Here is a 25,821-nt window from a genome sequence, read left to right on the forward strand (position 1 = left end):
TATTTGTGTGGTTGTGAGAGACACCAGAAGCATTTTTTAAATTAAGGTTGTATCTGCAAGATGTTCAGAGACACTGATTGCTGTCAACAGTCCATGAAAGCTGTGGACAAGTTGAACGAAGGATTACTGAGCACGGACAACAATCACAGCTGTGTGCAGATGGATATAAGAAAGTGTCACTCCCATATAACTGCAAAGAAATGATTATGATGCACTTGTGAGACACTAATTTCCCATCTTACTATAAAATAAGTGCTAAACCTTGAAAGATTGAAGAATTATTTTAACAATTTGCAAAGCTTATTCTCGGAGCAGTGTGACTCAAGCCACTGTTCAGACTGACATCAGCACTGTGTGAAAAATGCAGCCTCCTCATTTGTTATAATGAGGCCACTGGGTCGACACAACAGACTCAGGCAGAAAGACGCACTATCATCCAGCAAATCTGGTGTTTAGGCTTCTAATAAGGCATCGAACTCACAGATTTATTACTTTAACTGGACATCCTGGATTGTGCAAACAGGAATCTCCTTCTAACACTGCCAAATGGGATTTAAAATGTCATTGTGTCACAGCGTTAAAGGGCAAACAAGATAGAGATAAAATGATTAATAGATGAACAGTTGGACAAAACAAGACTTCTGAATACATCAGCTCAGACTCTTTGAGGATATTATGGCAGATTATTTGACACTGAAAACAATTTTGTTAGTTAGCTGCAGTCTAGTTGAAGCTTTGTGAGTATAAATGTGACAATATCTCTTCCTGATCACAAACAAACAAGATTTCTACAAATTAAAACACTACTGGATGCCATCTTTTCATTACATGTGTGAGTAATTCATCAGTTCTGTTCTCACTGTAGCTCATCTCCATTCAAAATAGTGTGATATATTGACCTTTGTTGACCTAAAAATCTCATTTCCTTTGTGAAATTCTTTATACTTCTCTTAAATACACATCTAATACGGTAATGAGACATCTGAGTAAACGGGAAACAATTTGCGCGACAATTACGTCATGTACTACTTCCCATAAGATATCTTAACGGAAAAAACGCTTAAATTGAAGCAGATGTTCCAAGGCATAAAGTTGGCACTTCATCCATACAAAGATTATATTTAATTTACATTTTTAACAGACTAACGCTTTAAATAGCAGTAATCTACATTCAACATCCATCTGACCTTCAATAAAAGCCTTTAAGGAACGTGGTTGAAAGTGGTTAAAAGTACAGATGCTCTTCCCTTATTACAACTGCTGTAAACTAACAATGAAAACAACAAGACATTGTTTAGACAAAGTTTCAGTTTGTTAATGTAAGCCAACATAACCATTAGGGAAACTGGTGCGGTTGATTAGACGTGCACAAAACTTCCTCCCGTTGATGTCTGTTCAATACCACATCCCTGTTTCTAACTGAGGCTACACTGTGCTCACACACACCTGAGTCAAAGCACAAACCCACAAACCTTCACTCTACTGACTGAGGTAACAGTGAACTCAGGGGTGATGGTATCCGTCCACATTTTAGGAGAGGAAATGTACCAGACGCATTGATAATCTCAGTGATCAGTGAGTGTGCAGTCCAGTGTCATGGCCAACATTATTAATGTGTGTCTCCTTCAGGGGAACCTTCATTACTTTTCCTGCCAGCTGAGTGGCTCCATGTCCGCTCACGATGTAGATCAATTAAAAGCTGTTCCGTTTTGATGCGCTCGGTCGGGGATTTCTAAAAGCCCCATTAGATGAAGTTTGTAAAGTCAGACTCCTCTTTCGCCCGCCGTCTGTTTAAGGCGCCACGTTCCTTTTCTCACTTTATCCCGTCTAAATGAAATTATCTTCACACCTATAATTATTCACCGCTCCTCACTCCTCTGCCTCTAGCTCCATTGTTCACGGTCTATAAGTGTTGCTGCAGCCATTCATCTGTTGCTAGAGCAACACGTTAACAAGGAAGACGCTCACAGTTTTAGAAGCTGGATCGTCTCTTGTGACAAGATGGCTTTATTTGGGATATCGGAAGTAGGCCTATATTCAATTTTCTTGTCTGCCTTTAAGAATAGAAAAAATGAGACTCCTCAGTGGGCCAATACTTAGAATAGTGTCTTTCAAGTCAAATATTATAGAATTCATACTGAGTTAGGGATAAGATTATTTTATTCATAATGCTGCTTTACTTTTGAATTCTACCTGGCAAAAAGATGCGGTCTTCCTCATTTAAATGCTTGTCTTGTTGTTAATGTATTTAGAAGATGAACTTCAAATGGTGATTCCACACAATATGTGAGATTAAGTCTTCAAATAAGGTAAAAAAAAAAAAGGCATAATCTGAGTCTTAAAACACCATCCTACAGGTCAAATTGACTGATTGGTTTACGTTAAGCTTCATCCATTATTTGATTGACAGACAATTAATTGCCAACAATTTTGTTTGAACTCATTAATCCAATGCAATGCAATGAAATATCATTAGCTGAGCATTTGCAGAGCTCTGACGAAGGTCTGTGTGATCGAAAACCAGGGGCCGTATTCACAAACATTCTGAGAACACTCTCCTAACTGAACCTAAAAGATTTGAGTAAGAAGCTCTAGCTTTGATTTGGAAAGTTCTCTTGCCTTAGTGAGAAGGTGTGTTTGACCCTGTTGCTAGGTATGATTCACTGTTTAACAGATGTGATTGGTTGTCGCAAACATGCCCTTTTGACTGTGAAAGTGTTGTCATTGTTAGTGTGATCACTCTGCTGATGGAAGGCTGAGGAAGACAAAAGTCATCAATGCATTTTTCCAGTTTTCCAAATATCTTAGTGTTGTGATCATTTTGTTTCTGGCGTTACAGTGTTATTTCACTGGGTGTGAACTGTGGGTGTATCCCTAACGAACCACAGATATAATTCCTGCATGATCTTATCTGTAGTATTTCATTTTCTCACTGTCATCCAGTGTTTGGAGTATATTCCCCCAACCTCTTTGTGTTTCCACCATTTTCTCCTCTGATTAAGAAACTCTTAAGCCTCTTAAAAGTCCTCCTTCCTGCTCCTAACAGTTTTGCACCTTAGGAGCTCTTTTAAAGTCTAAGATGCTTTGTGAATAACTTTTATCTTTACAAGGACTTAGTGTTAATTCTAAGAAAACATAACATTTCTAATAAATTTCTAGGAACAACTCATGGCATCAGGAAGCTGTGTGAATATGGCCCCAAGTGTTTCCAAAGAGAAAATGTGCATTAGTTTTTATATGTTTTCACTGCAGTCATCAGAAAAATCCGACATTTTCTGGACCACTGCTTGGACAAAACAAGCAATTCGAATACTCCAACTTGGATTGTGGCAGACTGTGAGGGTCATTTTACACTATTTGGTCACGTTTTCTAGACTTAAAGGAATACTTGACCCCCCAAATGACCATTTGTATATCAGTTCCTCACCCCATGTTATGGTGAATTTGTGAAGAGAACTTTTCTTGCATGCCACCACGGTGAAAGACGAATCAAAAGAAAAAAATACAAAACTAAATCAAAACATCTGTTTACAAAGTCTCACACAACTTGTGCAGTACAATCCAAGTCTCATTTATCTAGCTGTATGCTTAGTGCTTCCCAAACAGACGGCTCTCTCCAGCAGGGAACTGAAATTAAAGTTTGATTTATAAGTTTCATTTTACCTCATTCAACTCGGGAGCTGCTGATCTACCACTGCCTTGATCAGTAGTTTGTTTGTGTTATTGTGTGACTGCAGTGAACTTGAATGTCACTTTTTAAAACTAAATGAGGCTGTAGAAGACCAGCAGCTCCTGTGTTAATGAAGGTAAAATGACTGTTTTGTCAATGGAGTCTGGCTTTGAAGAGAACGTAGATAAGTTCTGAATATACAACTGGATAACTGAGACTTGGATCATAATGCACAAGTTGTGTAAGTGTTTGCAACCAGTTGTATTGATATAGTTTTGCTGTTGTTAAACAGAGACCCCTATGGCTTTTCCTCCATCAAGAATTTAATAGATTTCTGGATTCTTCATTCATTGGAGGCATGGGAATTAAAAAAACACTTTTGTTCATGTTCATGAATTCAACGTACCATTTGGGGGGTGATGTATTCCTCTAACAACTGACATAAAAATAGTCAATCCTGAAAATAATCATTGGTTACTTCCCCCATTTTGAAAACTGTCGACTTTGGTTTTTCACCCAGCTGATACCATCAAAATCCCTGTCTCAAATATCACACTGAAGGATCATACATACTTGGGGTCTTTGACAAGGAGCCGTGCAATGAAGTCTTTGGCCAGGACGCTGGTGCCGCTGAAGAACTCCTCGTCAAACGTGTAGTCAACGGCCGACACGTTGGCCAGAGTCTCTTGCTTGTTGTCGCCCAGGAAAGGAGATGCACCACTCAGACTGTACAGAGGGGTAACAGTGAGGTTAGATGTGTAGAGACAATGAAGACAATACAGTCAAATACCTGTTTACCAAGATAATCTGAATTTGATTAATTTCTTTTTGGCTGCATGTTAAGCTCTACATTTGTGTTTTAATCAACTCAACAACTTCAAAACCGTCAATTTAATCTACTTGAACAGCACCAATGCTCTTTCATCATCTAACTTGTCCCTGCTGGTCTTATAATCAATGGATTTCAATTTAAACACTAACTCACCCACCGCTGTTTGGTTCCAGCCATCGAAATCAAAACTGAGATCTTACTACACGTTGAGGTGGGGATTGTGATTACGGAGCCATGTAGCAACTAATGGTGACGCATTAGTCAAGCCTTGCTATCAAACTGACGTACTTGGTGTGTTAGTCAAACATTATCAGAGCAGAGCCAGCTGGACGGCTCTCGGTTACAATGAACATGTGAGGAGTTTGAGCAGGGTGCAAGAGTTTTAACACACTTTCACACCTCTCAGCTGAACGCACACGTGAAAACAAGATGTACACTGCTGCTCAAAAGTCTGGAATCGCCACATGGCTGAAAGTACTAATCTATACTTCTGAATGGTCTTTCATGCTTTTAGTTTGCAGAAAGTCCTCTTGACAAAATGATCTCATTTGATGTGAATGGTTTGTTTTATACATGGAGAGCAAAACGCTGTACAAAGGTCCGACCAGACTGACAACAAGGAAGAGACAAAGTAGAAGAAATTTCCTGTCACTAGTTAAAGAAACTGGAAGCTTAGCATCAAAATGTGTGCGGATTTAAAAAGGAGCAGTTTCCTGATTCAGTGTAGAGTGCACAATTATGCCTATAACACGGTAATCTCGGAGCTAGCACTGTTGGAATATCAGCTGAACAGACTATGGACTGACAGATCACAGTTTAAACCCCCTCAGGCTATGAACTGCGTAGACTGCAGAGGGCCTGAAGAAAAATTGCGTCACTAAAATCAAAAGAGCCCAGCTGGAAAACAACTTCAGAAATCAAAGTTCACACAGTATTTTCCCCAGTCATGCAACACTGTGGGTAAAAAGTGACTTAACAGATGCTTGAATAATTAATTCTTTCTTTTGGGGCAAAAACTATTTTAAATGTCAATAAAACATTTGGTGTCTGAATCAAACTGTTTTCATCTATAACAAAATAGCCATTAATGATGGAAAGAAGACAAACTTTTAAACGTAGAAAGTGTTGTGGGAACTTTTGAGTGTAGGAAGGGAATGAGACACAAGCATGTCTTAATGGACAAACCTGGGCTGCAGTTGAATAGTCATGAAAAATTTCTAGGGATGCACCAAATATTCTGTAACCGAATATATTCAGCCGAATATTGCAAAAACAACACACATTCGGTATTCGGTGGAATAAGTGAAAAGCAAGGCCGAATAATAGTGCTGTGTTTTGATGACGCAATCAAACAGCATGATTTCAACCAGCAGCAGAAACGAAAGGCCAATCCTGCCGGATGTGGGGTTGAACGGGGGTCACAGACACAGACAGGAATACGTATTCCTGTCAAATGCGGTGGCCATAGTGCTCCGTGGCGCAAGATAACGGCTTACTGGCAACGGAGAAGCCCGGCTCCAGGTCCAATAATTTCCTCTTTCATTGGCGTCATGACTGCCCAGAAGTACCTGGAAAGCTGAGCTGTGGCAGCACACAGGTATGTGACGTGTCAGAGGGGAAACGAGCCGTTCACATTTCTCTCTGTGAGAAATGTGAACGGCCCGGCTGGTTGATTTTTGGTTGATTTTTATTTGATTTATTTTATTTTGATCCCCCCTATGTTAATCACTCAATAAGTGATAAGTCAAGCAATTTATTCCATTGAAATATCATTGATGTATTATAGAAAAGTGATTTATCTTTTTATAAATGACAAAAGGCACATCTGCCTCATTTTCGCTGTGGTATCGTGATACTACTCAGAACTGTGATACTTTCACCTGTATCGTACCGTGGGTCCCAATTTTGGTACCGTGACAACACTAATCTGGAGGGGGTTCAGAGGATGGACTACTAAAAATGCTTCTTAATTCTACTGGTTTTTACACCTAAATGTATTTTTTTAAATCCTTTACAAACCTTTAAAACCTGATGATTTTATGACTTCTCTCTTTTACTTTGCTGCCTTTGTGAAGGACTTTGTAATGTGGACTTTGAAGTTATTGTTGAGATTATTATTATTATAATTATTATTATTACCTTAGATACTTTGCCCCGTGAAACTGTGAGTTTCGTGCAGGCTCAACAATGGGGCAACAACGTTATTTCATTTCAAGGTTGGAATTAAAATAAAGAATAAAAGTAGGCTCCCAGTCACTAAAGCGAAACTAATTAGTTGTCACATGGAGAACGGCTGCTCACACTCACCCTCCTGTCGAGTCATATTTATTGAGATAAATCCCACTTAGCATCCATCCATTTTCTGTGACTGCTTATCCTCTTAAGGGTCGCTAAAGGGCTCGAGCAGATCCCAGCAGACACTGTGGGAGAGGTGTGGTACACCCTGGACAGGTCGCCAGACTATCACAGGGCTGACACGTTCACATTCACACCTACGAGCAATTTAAAGTCACCATTCAACTGAGCCTGCATGTGTTTGGACTGTGGGAGGAAGCAGGAAAAACCCACACTAACATGGGGAGTACATGCAAACTCCACACAGAGAGACCACAGCCGACCAGCGTGATTGAACCTGGAACCTGCTTGCTGTGCGGCAACAGTGCCAACCACTGCACTACCATGATTACATGAACATCATTTTTAAATTGATAGACACAATGTGAAGAACTGAGTAGCAAATCGATTTAAATGTTGCTGTTGCAAGGATATTGTGAGATGTCGCTATCTTCCTTTGGTTAAGGATTAATTAAGTGTGCCCTCTGCTAAAGGAGATAAGAAATGAAGCACTGACGCACCTTTCCTTAGCATTTCAGGAATTCAACCAGCTCTTATCATGGCTGCCACTTAAATACTTCCAGGTCATTTCACCCAGTTAGGAACCTTCCTACGCTGAAAAGACTATTCAAGCGCAGCCCACGACACAGTACCGTAAACACAGACCTGAGCGATCATGCATGTAGACACGATCTCAGTCCCTCAGAGCTCAGGCAGTTAAATCAGACACCAGTCCCTGACAAACCCCTGGCCGTCCCCTCTGCTCTGATATCTCTCCAGCTCATCAGCTCCAGCTGTTAATTAACACGCCAGCTGGGACAGACGTGGAGGTCGTGCTGGTCAAGCTCAAGTTAAGCAGAAATGTATGAATTTATCGACTGCATAAGGTGCAGCTGCTCGCAACAAACAAGTAATTAAGGCGATTCTTGCCGAGCCAGGCGGTAACACCAGCAGGAAAGTGTTAAGTCAGGATTCTCTGGCGACATTTTATTCACCAAAATGTTTCCCAGATGAGACTTAAAGATGCACGGTGCACAATTCTTAACAACCTGAAACCCAAATTAGGGCTCCAGCAGAGCAGAAAGCTGGCTGATTCACCACATTCACCCAAATGATCTCAGTTTGCATTATCGCTGACACATGAAGTCTTAAGAAATGGAAGTCAGAGTATCTTATATGACTACTTTGGAGTTCCCAAATGGAGCTTTTTGTGCAGCTTCCATTACAGTGTTACAATCGGGTCATCACTCATCCAGCATATTCCCATTAAGGGTGTGGAGATGCTCCCTAAAAAGTACCTCAAATCATTTATTCGTATTTGTAATTATTGAATTATTCTTCCCTCTCACGTTGGTCTTTACAATAGGAGATGAGCAGTAAGTGCACCTCGCTGTTGCTCTGCTGTGATAATAGGCAGTGAGCGATCTATTTTCTACCTTGCCTGGCAGAGCTGTGACAGCTGTGTGGGTGGACAGCATGAACAAAGATCGTGTGTGTATGTGTACAGTATGAACGTGTGCATGGATGCATGCGTAAAAGTGTGTTCATGAAGAGTAGAGCTAAAATGATGCATCATTTGAATAGCCCCTACAATTTACTCTTTAAAAATGAAACATGCGATGTTCGCAGCCACTTATTATGTAATAATGAGATAACACTTGTGTTGGCATTTACCTTTACTTTCCCTTTATTTACCTCGCTGTGTTTTAGTGAGAGCCCTCTACATGTTTGTGTGGGCAAAGGCACCTAATGCGTAGTCTTGTGCACACATTCTGTGTTTGTGCTCCGTGTAGGTGTCTCTCTGAAGGATAAAAGGTGTGTGGGAGCTCAGAAAAGCTCGTAGCTGCGTATAGAGAGGAGGACAGCATCGTCAAGAGCCAACAGCAGTTGATCGGTGGGTCGCAGAGGGCATGAACTTTTCTCTTGCTGTTGAATTAAACTGCGCTGACATGTCTGCAGACAGCTGCTTCAAGAGCACTCAGTACTTCAACGAAAGCACTTGGCTGTAGAAAATGATGTCGCTGAAGACGTGTTTGTTGTTTGAAAGATCAACTGCTTAACTGAAGTCTCAAAGTAGCCACACAGGTGAAATGTTTTAACATAACTTATTGTGACAGGACGAATACCTCATCAGGACTTCTTTTCTGAGGTCACATCCTCTTTATTAAGAGCAGAGCAGGCCAACAAGATCAAAGAGGACTGACCAGACCTTGGACAAAGTCCAGAGTCGTTTAGCTACAGTAGATCAGCCTCCAGCAGACAGACATTTCATTTTTGAGAGCTCAGTATTTTAGTTTTTGTTAAAAAAGAAAAATCTGGAAACATATTTTGAATATAAAAATAACTGGTTAAAATCTCCTGCTATAATCTTGAAAAGATTTGCTACTCAATTAGTAACTCAAATAAAAAATTCAAAAGGTTTGGGCCCCTTTCTGAAAAACTTTCAGAGCTGCCAGTTAAACTGAAGATTTTATGTTTGTTTCTTAAATCGGTGCTTTATGTCAGTGTACAATGATAAAGTACCCCATCATTCTGATCCTGCCTGTTACAAAGACATCCCTCCTCCTCTCTTTTAATATTAAGCCTGACTTTCAGCTTATCTGTCTTTTTTTTTTTGTTTTGCACTATTCAGGAGATGGCGGACCATCCTACTGACGATATTCCGGCTGTTATTAGAGGTCAGGGTATAGGGAGAGATATGATTTGATTTCAAGCTTTGTTGTTGATGGACAGCAGATCATTTACATTTTCTCCCCACTTTTCTCTTCATTTTCAACTAGTCCATACCCACTGAGTGCACAGATGCCCACGTACAGTTTCACATGGTGTGTGTTTTGGATCCAGATCATAGGAAATTGCAGATTAAATAGTCAACTGAACCCATTAAGAAGAGCAATGTATTCAGACAGAGTTTTTGTGAATTTGATAGTACGATTGCTTTATTGAAAGTACAGTAGCACCATTGCCAATAGTGGCATAGTTAGTGGGCTAAAACTGTACATTAGTAGTTGAGGTAGCACGTTGAAAGGCAGATAGGTAAAGTGTTTATATGTTGTATTGACTTAAAAGTGGGGCGCACTGGTAGTTCACATGGGAAAGGTGCGACACAGTTGCCAATTAGAGTTAAATTTCTCCAGTCACCTTGAGGCATCCTGTTCTACATATCTACCAAGTTTAGTAAAAATCCATATGGCGGTTAGGCCTAGATAAGAAATTGTATACTGTAAGCCGACGTGAATAGTGTATTTTTGTAGCAGGAAGTGCATAAACTTTTGATATGTAGGGGTCCAAATATCCAACTGATAACACGTTTAGTATCAAAATATACAGGCCGGCACGGTGGTGTAGTGACTAGCACTGTGGCCTCACAGCAAGAGGGTTCCTGATTCAATTCCAGGAGGGAGCTCTTCTGTGTGGAGTTTGCATGTTCTCCCCGTGTCAGCGTGGGTCCAAAGGACATGCAGGTTAATTGGTGACTCTAAATTGTCCGTAGGTGTGAATGTGAGTGTGAATGGTTGTCTGTCTCTATGTGTCAGCCCTGTGATAGTCTGGCGACCTGTCCAGGGTGTACCCTGCCTCTTGCCCAATGTCAGCTGGGATAGGCACCAGCCCCCCCGCGACCCTCAAGAGGATAAGCAGTTACGAAAATGGATGGATCAAAAATATACAGTACTTCAAGTACCAAAAGTCAAAGTATCTATCATGCAGGTAGAATAGCCCATTTCTGAGTGATATGAATTATATAACTGCACTACAATTTTAATGCATTAATGTCTTCACCACTTTAATGTTGTAGTGGGTAAAGGTGGAGCTTATTTTGGAGTATCTCAAAAATTGTGCTTAAGTACAGTAAATGTATTGTACTACTGACCCTAGACAGGAACACCTGACTTTTGCTGTTCAAAGCAATAATGGCAGAAAGCGACAAAATAATTTTTGCTCAAAGTGTGGACTGTAGGCAAATCGTGTCCCTCAGAGTTATTTTGTGCAGCCCCCAAACATGACATGAAATTAATGCCTTATATTTATAATATTTGGGGTCCATTTCAATACTTTAACTTTCAGCAAGTTAGATTTAATACACTGCTAAGAGACTGCATCAAACTGCACACCCCCTAACAAGTGTCCGTCAGGTTAGGGATGACAACCTGTAAAAAGCTACTGGCTGCATGGTCACTAGCAGCTCTGTTAGCTAAAGGTAGCGATGTCAGTGGGACTCGGTCATTAAAACTTTGAGCACCTCAACTTAAAATGCACAAGTAAACTACAAAAAACAGTGCTGATGAATTTGAAAGTTACTGAGAGAGAATGTGGTCAATCATGACTAACCGACACTGGCTGTGTCTAATCAGCAAAACAATCTCTCTTTAATTAAAGGAAATGTCCACACAGCTGCTGGCACTATGTCACACTCAAGTGCACTCAAAAAGCAATTTTAAAAAGCTCGCAGGTCATTTCTGCAGGCTGTTACTGCTATTACTCATGACAAACAACACTGTGACTGCTCTGTGGCCCGGCAAGTTCAACGGCAGAGAGGTCAAAGAGCCGCCTGTGACCTCTTTAGGTTCTGACTGACTGTTAAGTTCAGTGAGTGATGACATCCTGGTGTGTGTAAGAAAACCTGAACATGAAGGTTGTTTCCGATTCGTACATATTTCACATTTCACACAATTATCCATCATGACAGGAGACATTTACACGATGCACTGGTGATACTTACAGGATGTAGGTTATCACGCCGACACTCCTAAAGAGAAGCAAGGAGACAGAAAGAAAAAGAATATAGTTGTGCACTCTGATTGCAGTGAATCATGCAAAACATACATTTACTTAACAGCAGATGTTCTTCAGAATTATGATTTCAAACAGCGTATGCACACAATGCTTACTGTAGAGCAGACTGAGTTCTTGTTTACTCACCACATGTCTGCCTCCAGGCCTAAAGGTTCATAGTTGACTACCTCTGGAGCTGTGAGGCAAATGAACAAAACAGAACATGATTAATATTCAGGTCAGCATGCAAACAACAAACCCACACCACAGACACCAACTTTATCTTTGATTTAATGTTCTCTCATTATCTATTTTCCCTCAAAGATAAATTTACTTATTTTCTTCTTGTGGTGACTTTTTGATGAATTTTGTTTGAGCTTGTTCTCACATTCAGATCTTTCAGTTTCTTTAGAGGTGTTGGTTTATGAGCCGCTGTGTTTTTTTTAATAACACCTGCTGGAAGTGTGATTATTTTTCTTCCTTCTCTCTCTTGTCACATGTCCTCAGATGTGTGAAGACCGTAATTGAAGATGAATCAGTGCCTTCATTTCTAATCAAATTAAAACAAACAGGTCTGATTGGAAACAGGGATTCTGTGGGAGAAAGGATCCAGACCCTGTACCTGCACCTCCGTATGACACTAACATTAAACAAGTATTATATCACTGCTGGAAAGATCGTTCTTTCATAAAACAGCAAATACTTTTGAAATACATGCTACATGACCAGAAAAAACTGAGATAAAGGGCTGTGGCATTCGCTTTTGCTCAAGAGGTAGAAAAACTACAACTACCAGAATGCACTGCGCTGTACCGAACCAATAAACACTCCTGCTGGTAGGTGAATTAATGTGAAGGCAAGAAATTTGAAAATTTGATCAGCGCTGCTTAGTTTTATAGTTTGATCTCAGTATTTTCAGCCTGTGTTTTCACTGTGTGGGAAAAAGTATGGCGCCCACTACCTGTTCATTATAGCCCCGTTTCCACCAAACACTTTCGTATGGTACCTTTGGAACCAACAGTAACCCTTCAGACATGGTACCTTGACCCTAGCGTTTCCACCGCAAATAGTACTCTTAAATGTGGGTGGGGTTGTTGTCACTCACTGCTCCGTCCAGCACTCACTGTATTTCCTCATCAGCGGTGACACAGATGGAAGTCTGCACCTTGTTTATCGTCCACAGAACGAGGCTGCACGCCGACATTTTCAGAACAAAATAAAACGGTCTGCAGTGAGAGTCTCTCTCCATGGGATATTAAAAAATAGTGGGTTTGTGCATTTAGTCCTTCTCAGGCAAGCTCAGGGGTTTAGTGTTGCTGGAGCCCACAGGAACAACACTCCACAACGCTTTTTTATTCTCTGAGTGAGGATTAAAATATATGTAGTTCACATACTCCAATTGAAACATATTTAAACGCTTAAAGATCCACTCATTACTAAAAGTGTTTGTCATATAAAAACTAAAGTAATGGTCAAAGTTGTCATATGGAATATTTAAAGACGCTGTATGTAAGAATGTGGCCAAAACGGTTACTGCACTCAAATTCAAAATACTGCCGCGAGTCGTGTCCGCCCCCCCTCCCCTACAGATTCAAGGTTGCTGGACAGCGGCACGCTGGAGACTGATTTGTTTGCCCATGGACGGCTGCCGTGGCAGGGCCGCGTCGCCGCGTCCTTGATCTTCGGTTTTCCAGCGGACCATTTGAGCAAGTCCGGCTTCTCTGCTGCTAACGCTGCTGCTGGGATACAGCTGAGGAGACTGCTAATGCTATGTACTGGGACACTGCTAATGCTATGTACTGGGACACTGCTAATGCTGCTTGCCGTGCTGCTGTAGCTCAGTCGTAACTGTAACTGATGCTGAGACTCTACTGACTGTGTGACTGGTAGATGGCGGTGGGTGGCGCAACAGGCCAAAACACAAATTCAAAACATAAACATGATTTGCAGACCGTAAAATATTTTTTTAAATGCGAATATTCTGGCCGTACTATTGTTGTCAGTGAGATCAGTATGTTATATGAACATTATTCCTTAGTCTCTGCGACATATTAGGATGATTTTATGACTATTTGCTTTAGATTTCTTACATATAGCTCCTTTAAAGTGTGTTGATGGATTCATGTCATGATCTCATACATTGAGTAACATTACAAGTTAATGTTCCACCTTAAAAGTCACCGGCAGTCGGCCCAGTGAATGAGCTGCTGTGAGAGGCAGCAACACATCCTTTCATTTTATAGTTACAGTTTACTAATAAAACTCTCCACAGTATGAACAGTGGTTACATGATCCTCAAAATCAGACACAACTCAGCCCTGAGCAGAGTGACCGTCCTCTACTGACCAACCAGACTGCAGCGTTCACAGCTCCACCTTTTAGTACCAGATCTGTGTGCTAGGTACCCCAACAGAGGGGGGACGGTACACAACGGTTCCACTGGTACCATCCACAACTTTAAACAGTGGAAAAAAAGTGCACCGAACTGAAATGAACAGTACTGCTTGGTGGAAACAGGGCTATTATAGCTAAACAGGGCACTAAATATGTTCCTGCAAACATTTTAGGCAAGAAATAGGCAATGCAGTAACATAATCTTGATTTATATTGTTTCATTGCCTAGTTTTACCGTTGTTTCTTGATCTGCTTCTATACTATTTGTAGCCGTGGTGGCGGGCAACACAAAAATGCAGAAGTACAGCCTGTAGTTCAGGCAACAGCCCGGGACAGCCAGCTAAACTCTGCTGAATGAAGTGCTTTGCGTCATCTGGTGGAGTTTCACCAGAGTGGGGATATCTAGGCACTGGTTTAGTGTTAAAATTACTACATTTTGTCACTCTAGTTTTAGTCTGTCTTACTTTTATTTAGGGGACAATCATGCATTCGTGTTGAAACTACAGCTCCAATAGTTTGGGGGATCTGGGGGACATTGCTATGGAGTCAATTAGCTGTGGATTATAACCATTTTTTAGCCAGAACCTGTTCACATTTGAGCACATCAGCACCATTAAAAGAATGCTGAATAAGCTACTGGTAGCTCCTGTTTGCAGTGTACCCACGGATGTACAGACAGTTATCACTAGATTACTTCGACACTGTCGAAAACATGCCGGATCTCTGGCAAGTTCTCAACATATAAGTAGCATCTTTTTAAAAATGATTTCTATGTGGATTTATGGACATTTATTTGCTTAAAACATCTGTGACAAGGATATCCTTGGGAAGTGTTAGTCACACTGAATCCACAGTTATGCGTATCATGTCTAAGTATTCATGTTTGACTGATGTATGACCTCACAATTTGAAAAACTGGTGTACAACTAACAAAAAAAGCAGATGCTGGAAAGACAAAGGCAAAAGTAAGACTCATAAATCATATTGCCTTGAATTTATAAAGCATTTTAGTTACAATTTTCATTTTTTGTGGAGATATTGAGCCATACTTTCAGCTTTCTGCTGCTTGATCTTAATTTAGACCATTTGACCGCTGCCACCCTGCTGAACTGGGAACAGGCCCTGGTCTTGGCCTGGATAATGCTGGTGGTGAGCACTGGCATCGAAGCAAGGGGAGAGGCTGGTAGTGTTGGCGGCTGCCTCGGGCAAAGGGGTAGGTGAGGGGAGATGGGACAGAGCCACTGATGTGTCTATTAGTGCGTGTTTGTGTTGGCAAGAAGGAGCTTTCTGATAATCTCCAGTCTATTATCAGGTCTCTCTCACTTAGTCCCTTTGGCACCTGCTCTCACAATACGCAACCTCTGGGATAAAGCCAGGAGAGCAGGGTGGTGCACTGTGTGTTTGTGTGTGCATAGTATTGAAAGGATGGAGGGCATATTTGCACAAACTCCCCTGAGCAGAAGCTGTTTAAACTAGTCAAGGAAATAAGACAGAATCACGATTCTTCAGGGAAGCACATGCAAAGAGATACTGACCTACAAATTCTGGAGTTCCAAAAATGTTTTTAAAATCATTGCCAAAATCTATCTTGTGGGCCAGGCCGAAGTCAATGAGCTTGATGCGCGGGTGAGGCACAGAGCGGTTCAGCAGCATGATGTTCTCCGGCTGGAAAGACAGAAAAAGAGAGACAATTACAAAGGTGAGAGAGGAAGGACAGACAGAGGCAGGGGGAGGTGGAGTAACACTGGACATCTTTATAAGGACCAGACTCTTTACTGACCCTGTCTTTTTCAAGTCTTATTAGCACAGTTTCAATGATGGACAGTTAAGATACTTGCAGAGAAATTAAGGGGCAAATAAAATGATCAGTGTCAGACACAAACTAGGTGTAAACAAGGGAGCGAGCAGCAGAGTCGGACACAAAACCAGGAACAGGCTGGCAGGAAGGAGGCTCATCAGCCATGGAAATCCCATGCAAAACACGAGTAAAAACCTCTCGAGGAAGTGGGAGAAAGGAAAGGACAGGCAAAGATGTGCTTTAAGCAAAGCCAAACAACAGAAGCCGGACATTCCTGAGGACACAATGGCTCTTTTTAGACGAAGCCATCTTCCCTCCAAACCTCGTCCTTTCAGCTCGACTGTGAGCCGAGCTCAAGGATTTAGTCTGGGAAGGAACAAGAACAGATTGAATGTGGGCAGCAGTGGCAACAGGAGGCGCTGAGAGAATCTGACTCCAGCTCGGCTCGTTGGTTTTATTCTCTACAAACACTGATATGCTTATGTTAATGCTGGAACCAAGAAGACTGATATCAGATGAACACCTTAAATCCAGGGGTGAATGTAACGAAGTACATTTACTCAAATATTATACTTAAGTTCAAATTTGAGGTACATTACTTAAGTATGTCTTTTCAAGGCACTTTCTAATTCTACTCCACTACCTTTCAGATGGAAATATTGCACTTATTTTTTACTACATTAATCTGACATCTTTAGTTACTTTATAAATTAAGATTTTTGCACATAAAACATACAAAAAACATTTAAAATATGATGTTTTTATAGACTAAATCACCTAACAGTATATACAAGATCAACTGGAACAAATTAGTTGAATGACTGAAAATTAATTGGCAACTATTTTGATAACTGGTATTATCTTTCATGTTAAAACATTTCATTTCAGTTTCTCAAATGTAAAGATTTGCTGCTTTTCTTTTCTTTTTTATTTTTTCATGATTCTAAATTTTGTACAACTGGATAGACAAAACCAACATTGTGACCACTGGGCATTTTTCATATTTTTTAGAATTTTTACAAACCAAAAAATCAATGAAATATTGGAGAAAATAATCCAGAGATTAATCCATAATGAACATAATAATCGGTTACAGTTTTATACAAAATAATTGAAAATGAGCTCCAACTCAACCAAATACTAAAATAAAATCCTGTTTTTACACAAATGCATGATAACAATAATCTAATGATATTATATAACATAGCACAACCGTCGCAGGGGACATTTTTCTGCATTAAGTACTTTTACTTTTTATACTTCAGATAAATTGTCCTGATTATACTCACATATACTATACATGTACTCACAAAGCTTAGGCAACTGTAACTCAACACCTCACTGTGCATATGGATCTTTGACTTCCTGACAGGCAGACCCCTGGTGGTGATAAAAGGCTGACACACCTCTTTCACCCACATTCTTAACACCGGAGCACCCCAGGGCTGCGTTCTGAGCCCCCTGCTGTACTCCCTGTACACACACAACTGAATAGCCACTTCAGACTCCAACAACACCAGTGAGTTTGCTGACAAAGCTACTCTTGAACGTCAGCAAAACTAAGGAGATGATAGCGGACTTTGGGAAGAAGCAGGGAAGGAACTACACCCTCCTCTATACCCTTAGTGAAGATGGTACATAGCTTCAAGTACCTTAGTGTTCACATCACTGAGGGCCTGACCTGGGTGCTGCATACTGACCCGTGGTGAGAAAATCGAGGCAGAGACTGCTTCACCTTAGACGCCTGAGGAACTATCCCATCATATACTAAGGATTTTCTGCTCCTGCACTATTGGGAGCGTCTTGACGGGGAACATCACTGCCTGGTACAGAAACAGCAACAAACGGGACTGCAAGACCCTGCAAAGACTGGTTTATTCTGAGCATACTATAGGCCCTGCTTTACCCTGCCGAAAGGATGTATTCTGGAGGGACTGCAAAAGTAAGGCCAGGAGAATCATTAAAGATCTCAACCATCCGAATAACTGCCTTTTCTTCCTGTTAAAGTTGGCAAGAAGGTATCAGCACTAGGCCAGCAAAGAAAGGCTAAGAAGAAGCCTCTACCATCAGGCCACAAGGATCCTAAATGAAGACCCTACCTAAGAATGTCCAATCTGATATTATTACAGTCTTTTTAATGCACATATTGAATGAAGTGACAGCTACGTTTCACTGGAATTATATTTTATATGATTTCACTTGACAAATAAATTGATTACTTGTAACAGAGTATTTCCACAGTGGCAGTTTTACTTCAATTAAGGACCTGAATAACTCCTCCACCATCATGACCAAAGAGCTATTTTCAGTGAAGTAGTGTGGCTACTTGTACTGCAAGCTCAATAACCCAAAACATGCCTCCCCACAAATCTCTCCATGGCATAATGAAGATCACAAGGATTAAAGCAGTATTCAGAGTATTAGTAAACAATGATACAATAGGAAATCAAAATTTGGGGATTTTCTTTACAAGCTGGGTCTTTTCAAGTGTTTTCTATTAAAAGTACAGCTGGTGTTAAATCCCTCTGGTGCTTCAGTTCAGATACAAATTGTGTTTTAGATGAGTCAGACATCATTAGTCTGATCTGCCCAACATATTAAGCTCTTGAGCATATAAGTACATTGATTAGAAATGTTACTGTCTCTGTACAATTGATTTGACTCAAAAATATAAGTTGCTCACATTTCAAACTGTGTGATGGCAGAAAACAGCTTGTATATCTCTCCCTGAATGTCTATGAAGGCTGTTATGCTATTGTTGTGGCTTCACAATGTCCACATAATAAATATAAATAGCCTTGAACTAAAATTGTCACAGGAGAACATCACAAGCAAAGACAGCTGCCAGCCTATGGTGTTGAATACTGCAGCATTGCAGAAAGCCATTCAACTAAACAAATTAAGTCTTAAACTGAGCCACTGCTAGACAGTGAATAACAGCAGCTGATATGTGAAGCGGAGGCTGCAGTGGTTGGTAAAAGCTCTAGCACTGATCACAAGTGGCTGGCTGGGCACAGAGGTTATTATTTTCTGCAAACCTGGAGGCTGAATGTCCTGAACTCCAAGGGATGATTTGTGAAGATTATTCTGTAAGTGGAGGAGTCGGTCTGGACTGTTTATTCTGAAGACGCCACATGTGCAGCAGTAAGTGGACAACTGATCAATGATATCGATTCATATTTGAGTAAAGAACTACCACAACAATACACCAAACATCAAGGTAATGTTGAAGAACGTCACGTACTGCATGGCATCGGTGCTGTGAGTACACTCTGACCTTTACTCTTCCTCGCGCAGGAGTATTAAACAGAACATGCACCATAATAAAAAGGAGAGAGTCCAAAATAAGTCAAAACTGATTAGTCATGGTAATTAGTCTCAGATGCATTGGCTCAGAGAACATAAATACAAAGAGAAGCTGATATAAAAAGGAGAGGTCGAAAAAGAGGCAAGCTGATGCAAACAACAAACATATATTCGCATAATAATGCAAATCCACTTCTCCAGTGAGCTGGCATTTTGGAGAATGGATGTGAACTACTCCAGGCAGCTGAACAACGGGCAACACTTTACTGTGACCTCCGATAAGAGGAGAACATTATGGAGGGTTTTGTCTTTTCAAAGAAAATATGCAACCGTGTTGTCTGATACGACCTTGAGCAAAATTGCTGTCATCATCTTCTGTGTGCAAAGTGTTTTCATGGAAATGTCACAATCATCACAGGAGTGGATCTCTTCTTCTCTCAAATTACACAATTCTGTTTTGGTTCTTATTTTGAGGACGTTACCAAGCCTAATCACTTCAAAGGCCTCATTTGCATTTGTTGAAATGTCTGAAACTAATGATCTATGAAGGACAAGCGCATGAGGTAAGTGTCTGTTGCTGTGTCCAAACTTAACTCTAATATCCATCCATCCATTTTAATTCGCATATCCAGAGCTGGGTCGCGGGGGCAGCAGGCCAAGCAAAGCAACCCAGACGTCCCTCTTCCCAGCAGCGCTTTCCAGCTCCTCCTGGGGGACCCCAAGGCGTTCTCAACTGACCCCTTTCGACGCGAAGGAGCAGCGGCTCTGCTCCGAGCTCCCTCCAGATATCCAAGCTCCTCACCCTATCTCTAAGGCTGAGCCCAGCCACCCCACAGAGGAAACTCATTTCGGCTGCTTGTATCTGTGACCTCATTCTTTCAGTCACTACCCAGAGCTCATGACCATAGGTGAGGGTTAGGACGTAGATGGACCAGTAAATCAAAAGCTTCGCCCTCTGGCTCAGCTCCCTCTTCACCACGACGGTCTGGTGCAGTGCCCGCATCACTGCAGATGCAGCACGAAACCGCCAATCCATCTCATGCTCCATTCTACCCACACTTGTGAAACAAACACTAAACACTAATATACTGTACATAATATACTATATACTTATTTTCACAATACACAGTTATTGCAGTTAGTAAAAAACAAGTCAGCCATTTAGTTTTGTGGTCCCAGTTTTCTGTACCCTGGCTCACTGTCACACTGACACACTGACATGACTAACTTGTAAAGGGTTGACCCATTAATTGGTTTGGCCAATTAATCTTTGTGAGTGTGTCTGAGTGTATTGTTTTTTACTTTAACATGTATTCATATGACTTATTTTGCTTAAATTAAATGCTCTAGTTTCAAATTAAAAGCCCTCCAGTGATTCCTACACAGTCCAGCAATATACTAGGATTTATCTTTGTCTTCTTTTTTGTTTTATGAATCTTAGATAAATTATTTTGAGTATTTGGAAAATACAAAATTACTCCACTCCAACGTATTTTGTTACAAATTACATGTGACATTTTTACAAAACCAGTTACCAAATACTTAAAAGTAACTGAAATTCATATTTCAAATACAAGCAACAGAAATCAGCCAGCTCTGATTATCATTTTTCATGGAGGTTTTATACACCAAGTTAAGGTAATGTCACTGTGTACCTGAGAATCTCCGGTTGACTGCAAGGATTTTTTGCGGTTGATTTTATGTTCAGTAGAATATTTATTTGGGTATTTCGACTTAGATGTTCAGTTCAACAGCTATACATTTTCTAATAAAGATGGTTAAAGGCGCTGTATGTAAGAATGTGGCCAAAACGGTTACTGCACTCAAATTCAAAATACTGCCGCGAGTCGTGTCCGCCCCCCCTCCCCTACAGATTCAAGGTTGCTGGACAGCGGCACGCTGGAGACTGATTTGTTTGCCCACGGGCAGCTGCCGTGGCAGGGCCGCATTGCCGCATCCTTGATCTTCGGTTTTCCAGCGGACTGTTCGAGCAAGTCCGGCTTCTCTGCTGCAAACGCTGCTGCCAGGATACAGCTGAAGAGAAGCTGGCTGCTAATGCTATGTACCGGGACACTGCTAATGCTGCTGCCGGGATACAGCTGAGGAGAAGCCGGCTGCTAATGCTGTGTACTGGGACACTGCTAATGCTTCTTGCCGTGCTGCTGTAGCTCAGTCGTAACTGTAACTGATGCTGAGACTCTACTGACTGTGTGACTGGTAGACGGCGGTGGGTGGCGCAACAGGCCAAAACACAAATTCAAAACATAAACATGATTTGTGGACCGTAAATATTTTTTTAAATGCGAATATTCTGGCTGTACTATTGTTGTCGGTGAGATCAGTATGTTATATGAACATTATTCCTTAGTCTCTGTGACATATTAGGAGGATTTTACGACTATTTGCTTTAGATTTCTTACATATAGCTCCTTTAATTCCCGAAAATGTCAAATTCGGAGGCGGGAGGGAGGGGAATGGAAGGTGTTGTTAGTGGTGACATTGGCAATCAGCTATCGTTTCTTGCTGCTCCAAGTTATCTTAATTATACTGGCCTTTCAAAATGCAGTTCAACCTCTACTTAGCGGGACACTTGAATAGAACGGAGCCATCTTTGAGGCTATTTGTGACATCTGTGCTTTTTCACTTTGAGACGTCTGCTGTAAAAAGAACTATTGTGCATTGTATTTTGGAAAAATAACGTCTCCAACAGAACACTTACAATCAGATAGACTTAGCATGACTTCCTAGCATATGCTTATGAAGACAGCAGCTATCAAATGTGCTCCATTAATCATTTAGAGATCGGAAAATATAGAAAAATGCCCATTATATGTCATTGTTAATTTCTTAGGTGGGGACCAGTGAAGGATTATCTCATCTAATTATTTCTCACACCCACTGTGGCATCTTCAAATCAGTCAAAACCATAAGATATTCAGTTCACTCTCATTTCTACACCATGATAGGGCAAAGAAAAGCAGCATATCCTCACATTGGAGAAGGTGGAACTGGAGACAGTTTGGTATGACTAAACACTTTAAATTGATGTACAGACTTGGAACACAGTTTTGGTTTATGGTATGTTATCAGCGTGTGCAGCTGACTGAACAGACAATATCTAAAAACCTGCAGTACTCCTGCTTGGATTACATGTCTGACAAAGGGAACATCGAACAGGGATGGTGTTGTTTATCTTTAGTTGCTGCAGTACCTTGAGGTCAAAGTGAGCGATTTGTTTGGTGTGCAGGTAGAAGACTCCATCCAGGATCTGCTTGAGGAACTGGGTGGCCTCCTCCTCGCTCAGCGACTCCTTCTCTGCCAGGAAATCGAAGAGCTCACCGCCGGCCACGCTGGACGAGGAGAGACAGAGACAGAGAGAGGGAGGGAGAGAATTAAAATGTGAGATCCCTCAGATGAGAGCCAACCACAAATCCCTGCTTATCAGAGCTGAGCTGATGTAATCTAATCATCCTGGTGCATTAGAGCCCGACCAATTTACACATCCCAATAACGTTTTAACCAGCGCTGCTCTCTGTAAACTTCTATAATGAAAACCCTTCATTAAAGTCAACAAACTGGAGGATATGGGAAAAAGGAATATGCCCAAATGTTTGAGCTTAGTTTGTTTTATTGGAATATTTAAAGCTTTTCTCAAGTTTTTGCACCATTATTTCATTTTAAAATAAGTAAGGATCTTGGAGGAATAATAATCAGGGTATGAAGAACATTAGCAGGAAGCAATAAATAAGCTCAAATGTGATCATTCACTGAATCATGAAAACATTTAGCAAATTAAAATCAACACCATTTGCCTGAGTGAACATAATTACAGCACAAAAACAGTGAAATATTGGGACTAAATCCCATCTGATCCATGAAGTTTAATGAAAAAGACTGACCCATTTCTGGCTAGTTTGGGGGCATGAACATTTTATCATACAAAACTGACTAATATTAATACAGTTTTTGGTGTCTTGGCTATTTAATCCTGTCAGAATCTAATATTGTTTCTTATAAAATCCCCTTTTAAAGCCTGTTAATATCAGTATCAGCACTCACTAACTACTACCAACATCTTACCTTACATTTTATCTTATCTATCTATCTAATGAACTAGCACTTAAAGGTAGAGAAGAAAAAGTAGAGATAAGGAAATGAAGCAAGCAGAGGATTTATCACGGTCACAGCATGAGTGAAAGCCTGCCGCGAGGGGAAGTGTGACGATAAAGAGAGGAGAGAGGAAGAGTGCAGATAACTGTAATTACAGCCATGTTTATCCAGTCGTTGAGTGTTCACTTACAATACACTGTACAAACACGTGCTTGTCTTGCCATATAAATAAATAAGAAATGTAAGTCACACTTTAATTACTTTCATTTTAGTAGCCAATTCTCCATGTTCAAAGTTACATCTATTCAATTATCATTTTATCGTCTTATATCATATGAAATGTAACTTTATTTTACAAAAATTACCACCAAACAACGCCTTATCAAATCCTACAAACACACACGTGCACAAACACACACACTACTCCACCCTTCAGGGAGGAAACACCAGACCAGCTGCACAGCTGGGACCTCCGCCTCCTCCTCCCACCAAACACACACTCTGTATCTCGAATGTTTATTTCATCATCTGCTTCAGCGGTTACCAGGGTGTTCACGCACAATCACAGACAGTAGAGAACATTTCAGCCCAATCACGTCACCTCTGCCTTATTTCACACGCGGCTGGTCAATGTTTAACGTCAAAGTTGACGACTGTCACTGTTGCGGTTGTATTTACCCAGGGTGCAGCGGGAGGAGGAGAAGATGTGGAGGACAAAGGGACACAACGTGAAGCCAAACATTTTTAGCATCCAACGTGTAACCTGTTGTTTTACCTGCCTAGGGCTGGAAGTGCTAGCATGATGTCATACTACAAGCTTTGAATGCTAACTGTGATGTGTGCAGAGCATGTAACTGTCATCATCTAAATAAATAACCACTTCCTCCAGTAGATTACATGTATTAGATTAAAGGAACCCTTCAACCCACAAATGATCATTTGTGTGTCAATTGCTCTCCCTTTGATATCACTTCAGGAATTCAGGAAGAAAACTCTTGCATGCCTCCACTGTGAACGAACAATCCAAAAACTGATAAAATTCTTGATTACCTAAAGTCATAGGGGTTCGGTTTAACAACAGATAAACTATATCAGAGCATCCATTTATCCAAGTCTCACTTATCCAGCTGTATACTTCTTCGTACTGACAGTTCTCACAAAGGAAGACAATCATGAGACATTCATGATCTTGTAATGACTTGACTGAAAGTTGTGACAGGGTCTGACACCACAACTGCCAGAGGCTGGAAGAAGTTGTCTTTAGCGGTTTAAGGAATACTTCAGCGCCTGAATGATCATATGTCAGTTACTCATCCCGTGTTACATTGAATTCAGGAAGAAAACCGGTGGATGAAGAATCCAAAACCAGAGAAAATTCTTGATGAATATAAGTCGTAGGAGTTTACGTTTAAATGCATGTGTTTGGGAAGTATGAAGCAAAAAACTGGATAAATGAGACTTGGATTATACCGCATGAGTTGTGTCAGAGTTCGTAAACAAATGTTTTGACATAGTTTTGATGTTAAACGTTAAATGCAAACCCATAAGGCTTCAATACACTGAGACTTTTCTCCGTTTTTGGATTCTTCGTCCACTGGAGGCATGCAAAAACAACAAAGTCTCTTCCTAAATTCAACACAACACAGGATGAGTAATCGACATACAGATGATCATTTGGGTGTTAGTGTATCCCTTTAACCACTGAAGACAAATTCTCCCAGTCTTTGGCAAGTTGTGGTGTCAGACCCTGTCACAACTCTCAGTCAAGTCCATAACAAGATTGTCTTAGGCACACACAAAAAAACAAGTTAATGGCTATCCCATCCCATGATTGTCTTCTTTTGTGTGAACTGTCAGAAGTCACAGAGTATTAATGGTATAAGCTTGGCATTAACACTGAGTCATCATCGCCTGCCTGCTCATGTAACTGAAACAGGATCACTCCCCCAACAAAACATGATCCTCTTTGGTTAGCGATGGTTTCCTGAGTTTGTATTTGGCCTTTTCAGACCATCTTTGTTTTGCCCCTAGTGTGTGCGGTGTATCACGCACCGTTGGCACTAGTAGGCCCTGTAGGAAAAGCTCCCTTCATTTAAACATTTCAATACATAGGGTTGTCCTGGCTCTAAAAACCATAAAGTACTGCAAAGAATAAATTGAAATAAAACAAAACAAAATAAAACAAAATAAAATAAAATAAAATAAAAATAATTAATTAAATACAATAAAATAAAAAAAACAAAAAATAATTAATTAATTAAATACAATTAAATACAACAAAATAAAATATAAATAAATTAAATCAAATGAAATTTTTAAAAAAAATTAAAAAGAGCAAGTACCCATATCAGGTCAAAGAACTTGTGACATATGGGTCAAGGATGTGACATGTAAATTTTCTGTCCCTTACTTTTGGCAAAAGCTATAAAAATACATTCGTCAAACCTACTGTGTCATGTCTGGGCATTTAATAAGTCTACAAGCTACACCTCCTGGGTTATATTTCATCTTCTACCTGTGCCCCCGTCCATAGCACGTCTACACAAACGCAGCCTGACTGACATAACAATGAGAAACAACTCATATGAGCTCCTCAGGGAGCAA

The 25,821-nt window shown here is 40.6% G+C and overlaps 1 protein-coding gene across 2 annotated transcripts in view; it reads right to left on the reverse strand.

The window, feature by feature from the left end:
- The window catches only part of dapk1 (death-associated protein kinase 1), a 119,385-nt gene that overhangs the window by 44,750 nt on the left and 48,814 nt on the right, over positions 1-25,821 (reverse strand). For both annotated transcript variants that reach the window (XM_078170513.1, XM_033619284.2), the window contains exons 4-8: positions 22,319-22,457; positions 15,539-15,668; positions 11,757-11,805; positions 11,557-11,583; positions 4,244-4,396 (exon numbers count right to left, since the gene is read on the reverse strand). In XM_078170513.1, coding sequence (XP_078026639.1) covers positions 4,244-4,396; positions 11,557-11,583; positions 11,757-11,805; positions 15,539-15,668; positions 22,319-22,457 — 498 coding nt within the window. The remainder of the gene's footprint in view (positions 1-4,243; positions 4,397-11,556; positions 11,584-11,756; positions 11,806-15,538; positions 15,669-22,318; positions 22,458-25,821) is intronic.

The sequence above is a fragment of the Epinephelus lanceolatus genome, chromosome 9 (assembly GCF_041903045.1).
Source record: "Epinephelus lanceolatus isolate andai-2023 chromosome 9, ASM4190304v1, whole genome shotgun sequence".
In the NCBI taxonomy this organism is placed as follows: Eukaryota; Metazoa; Chordata; class Actinopteri; order Perciformes; family Serranidae; genus Epinephelus; species Epinephelus lanceolatus.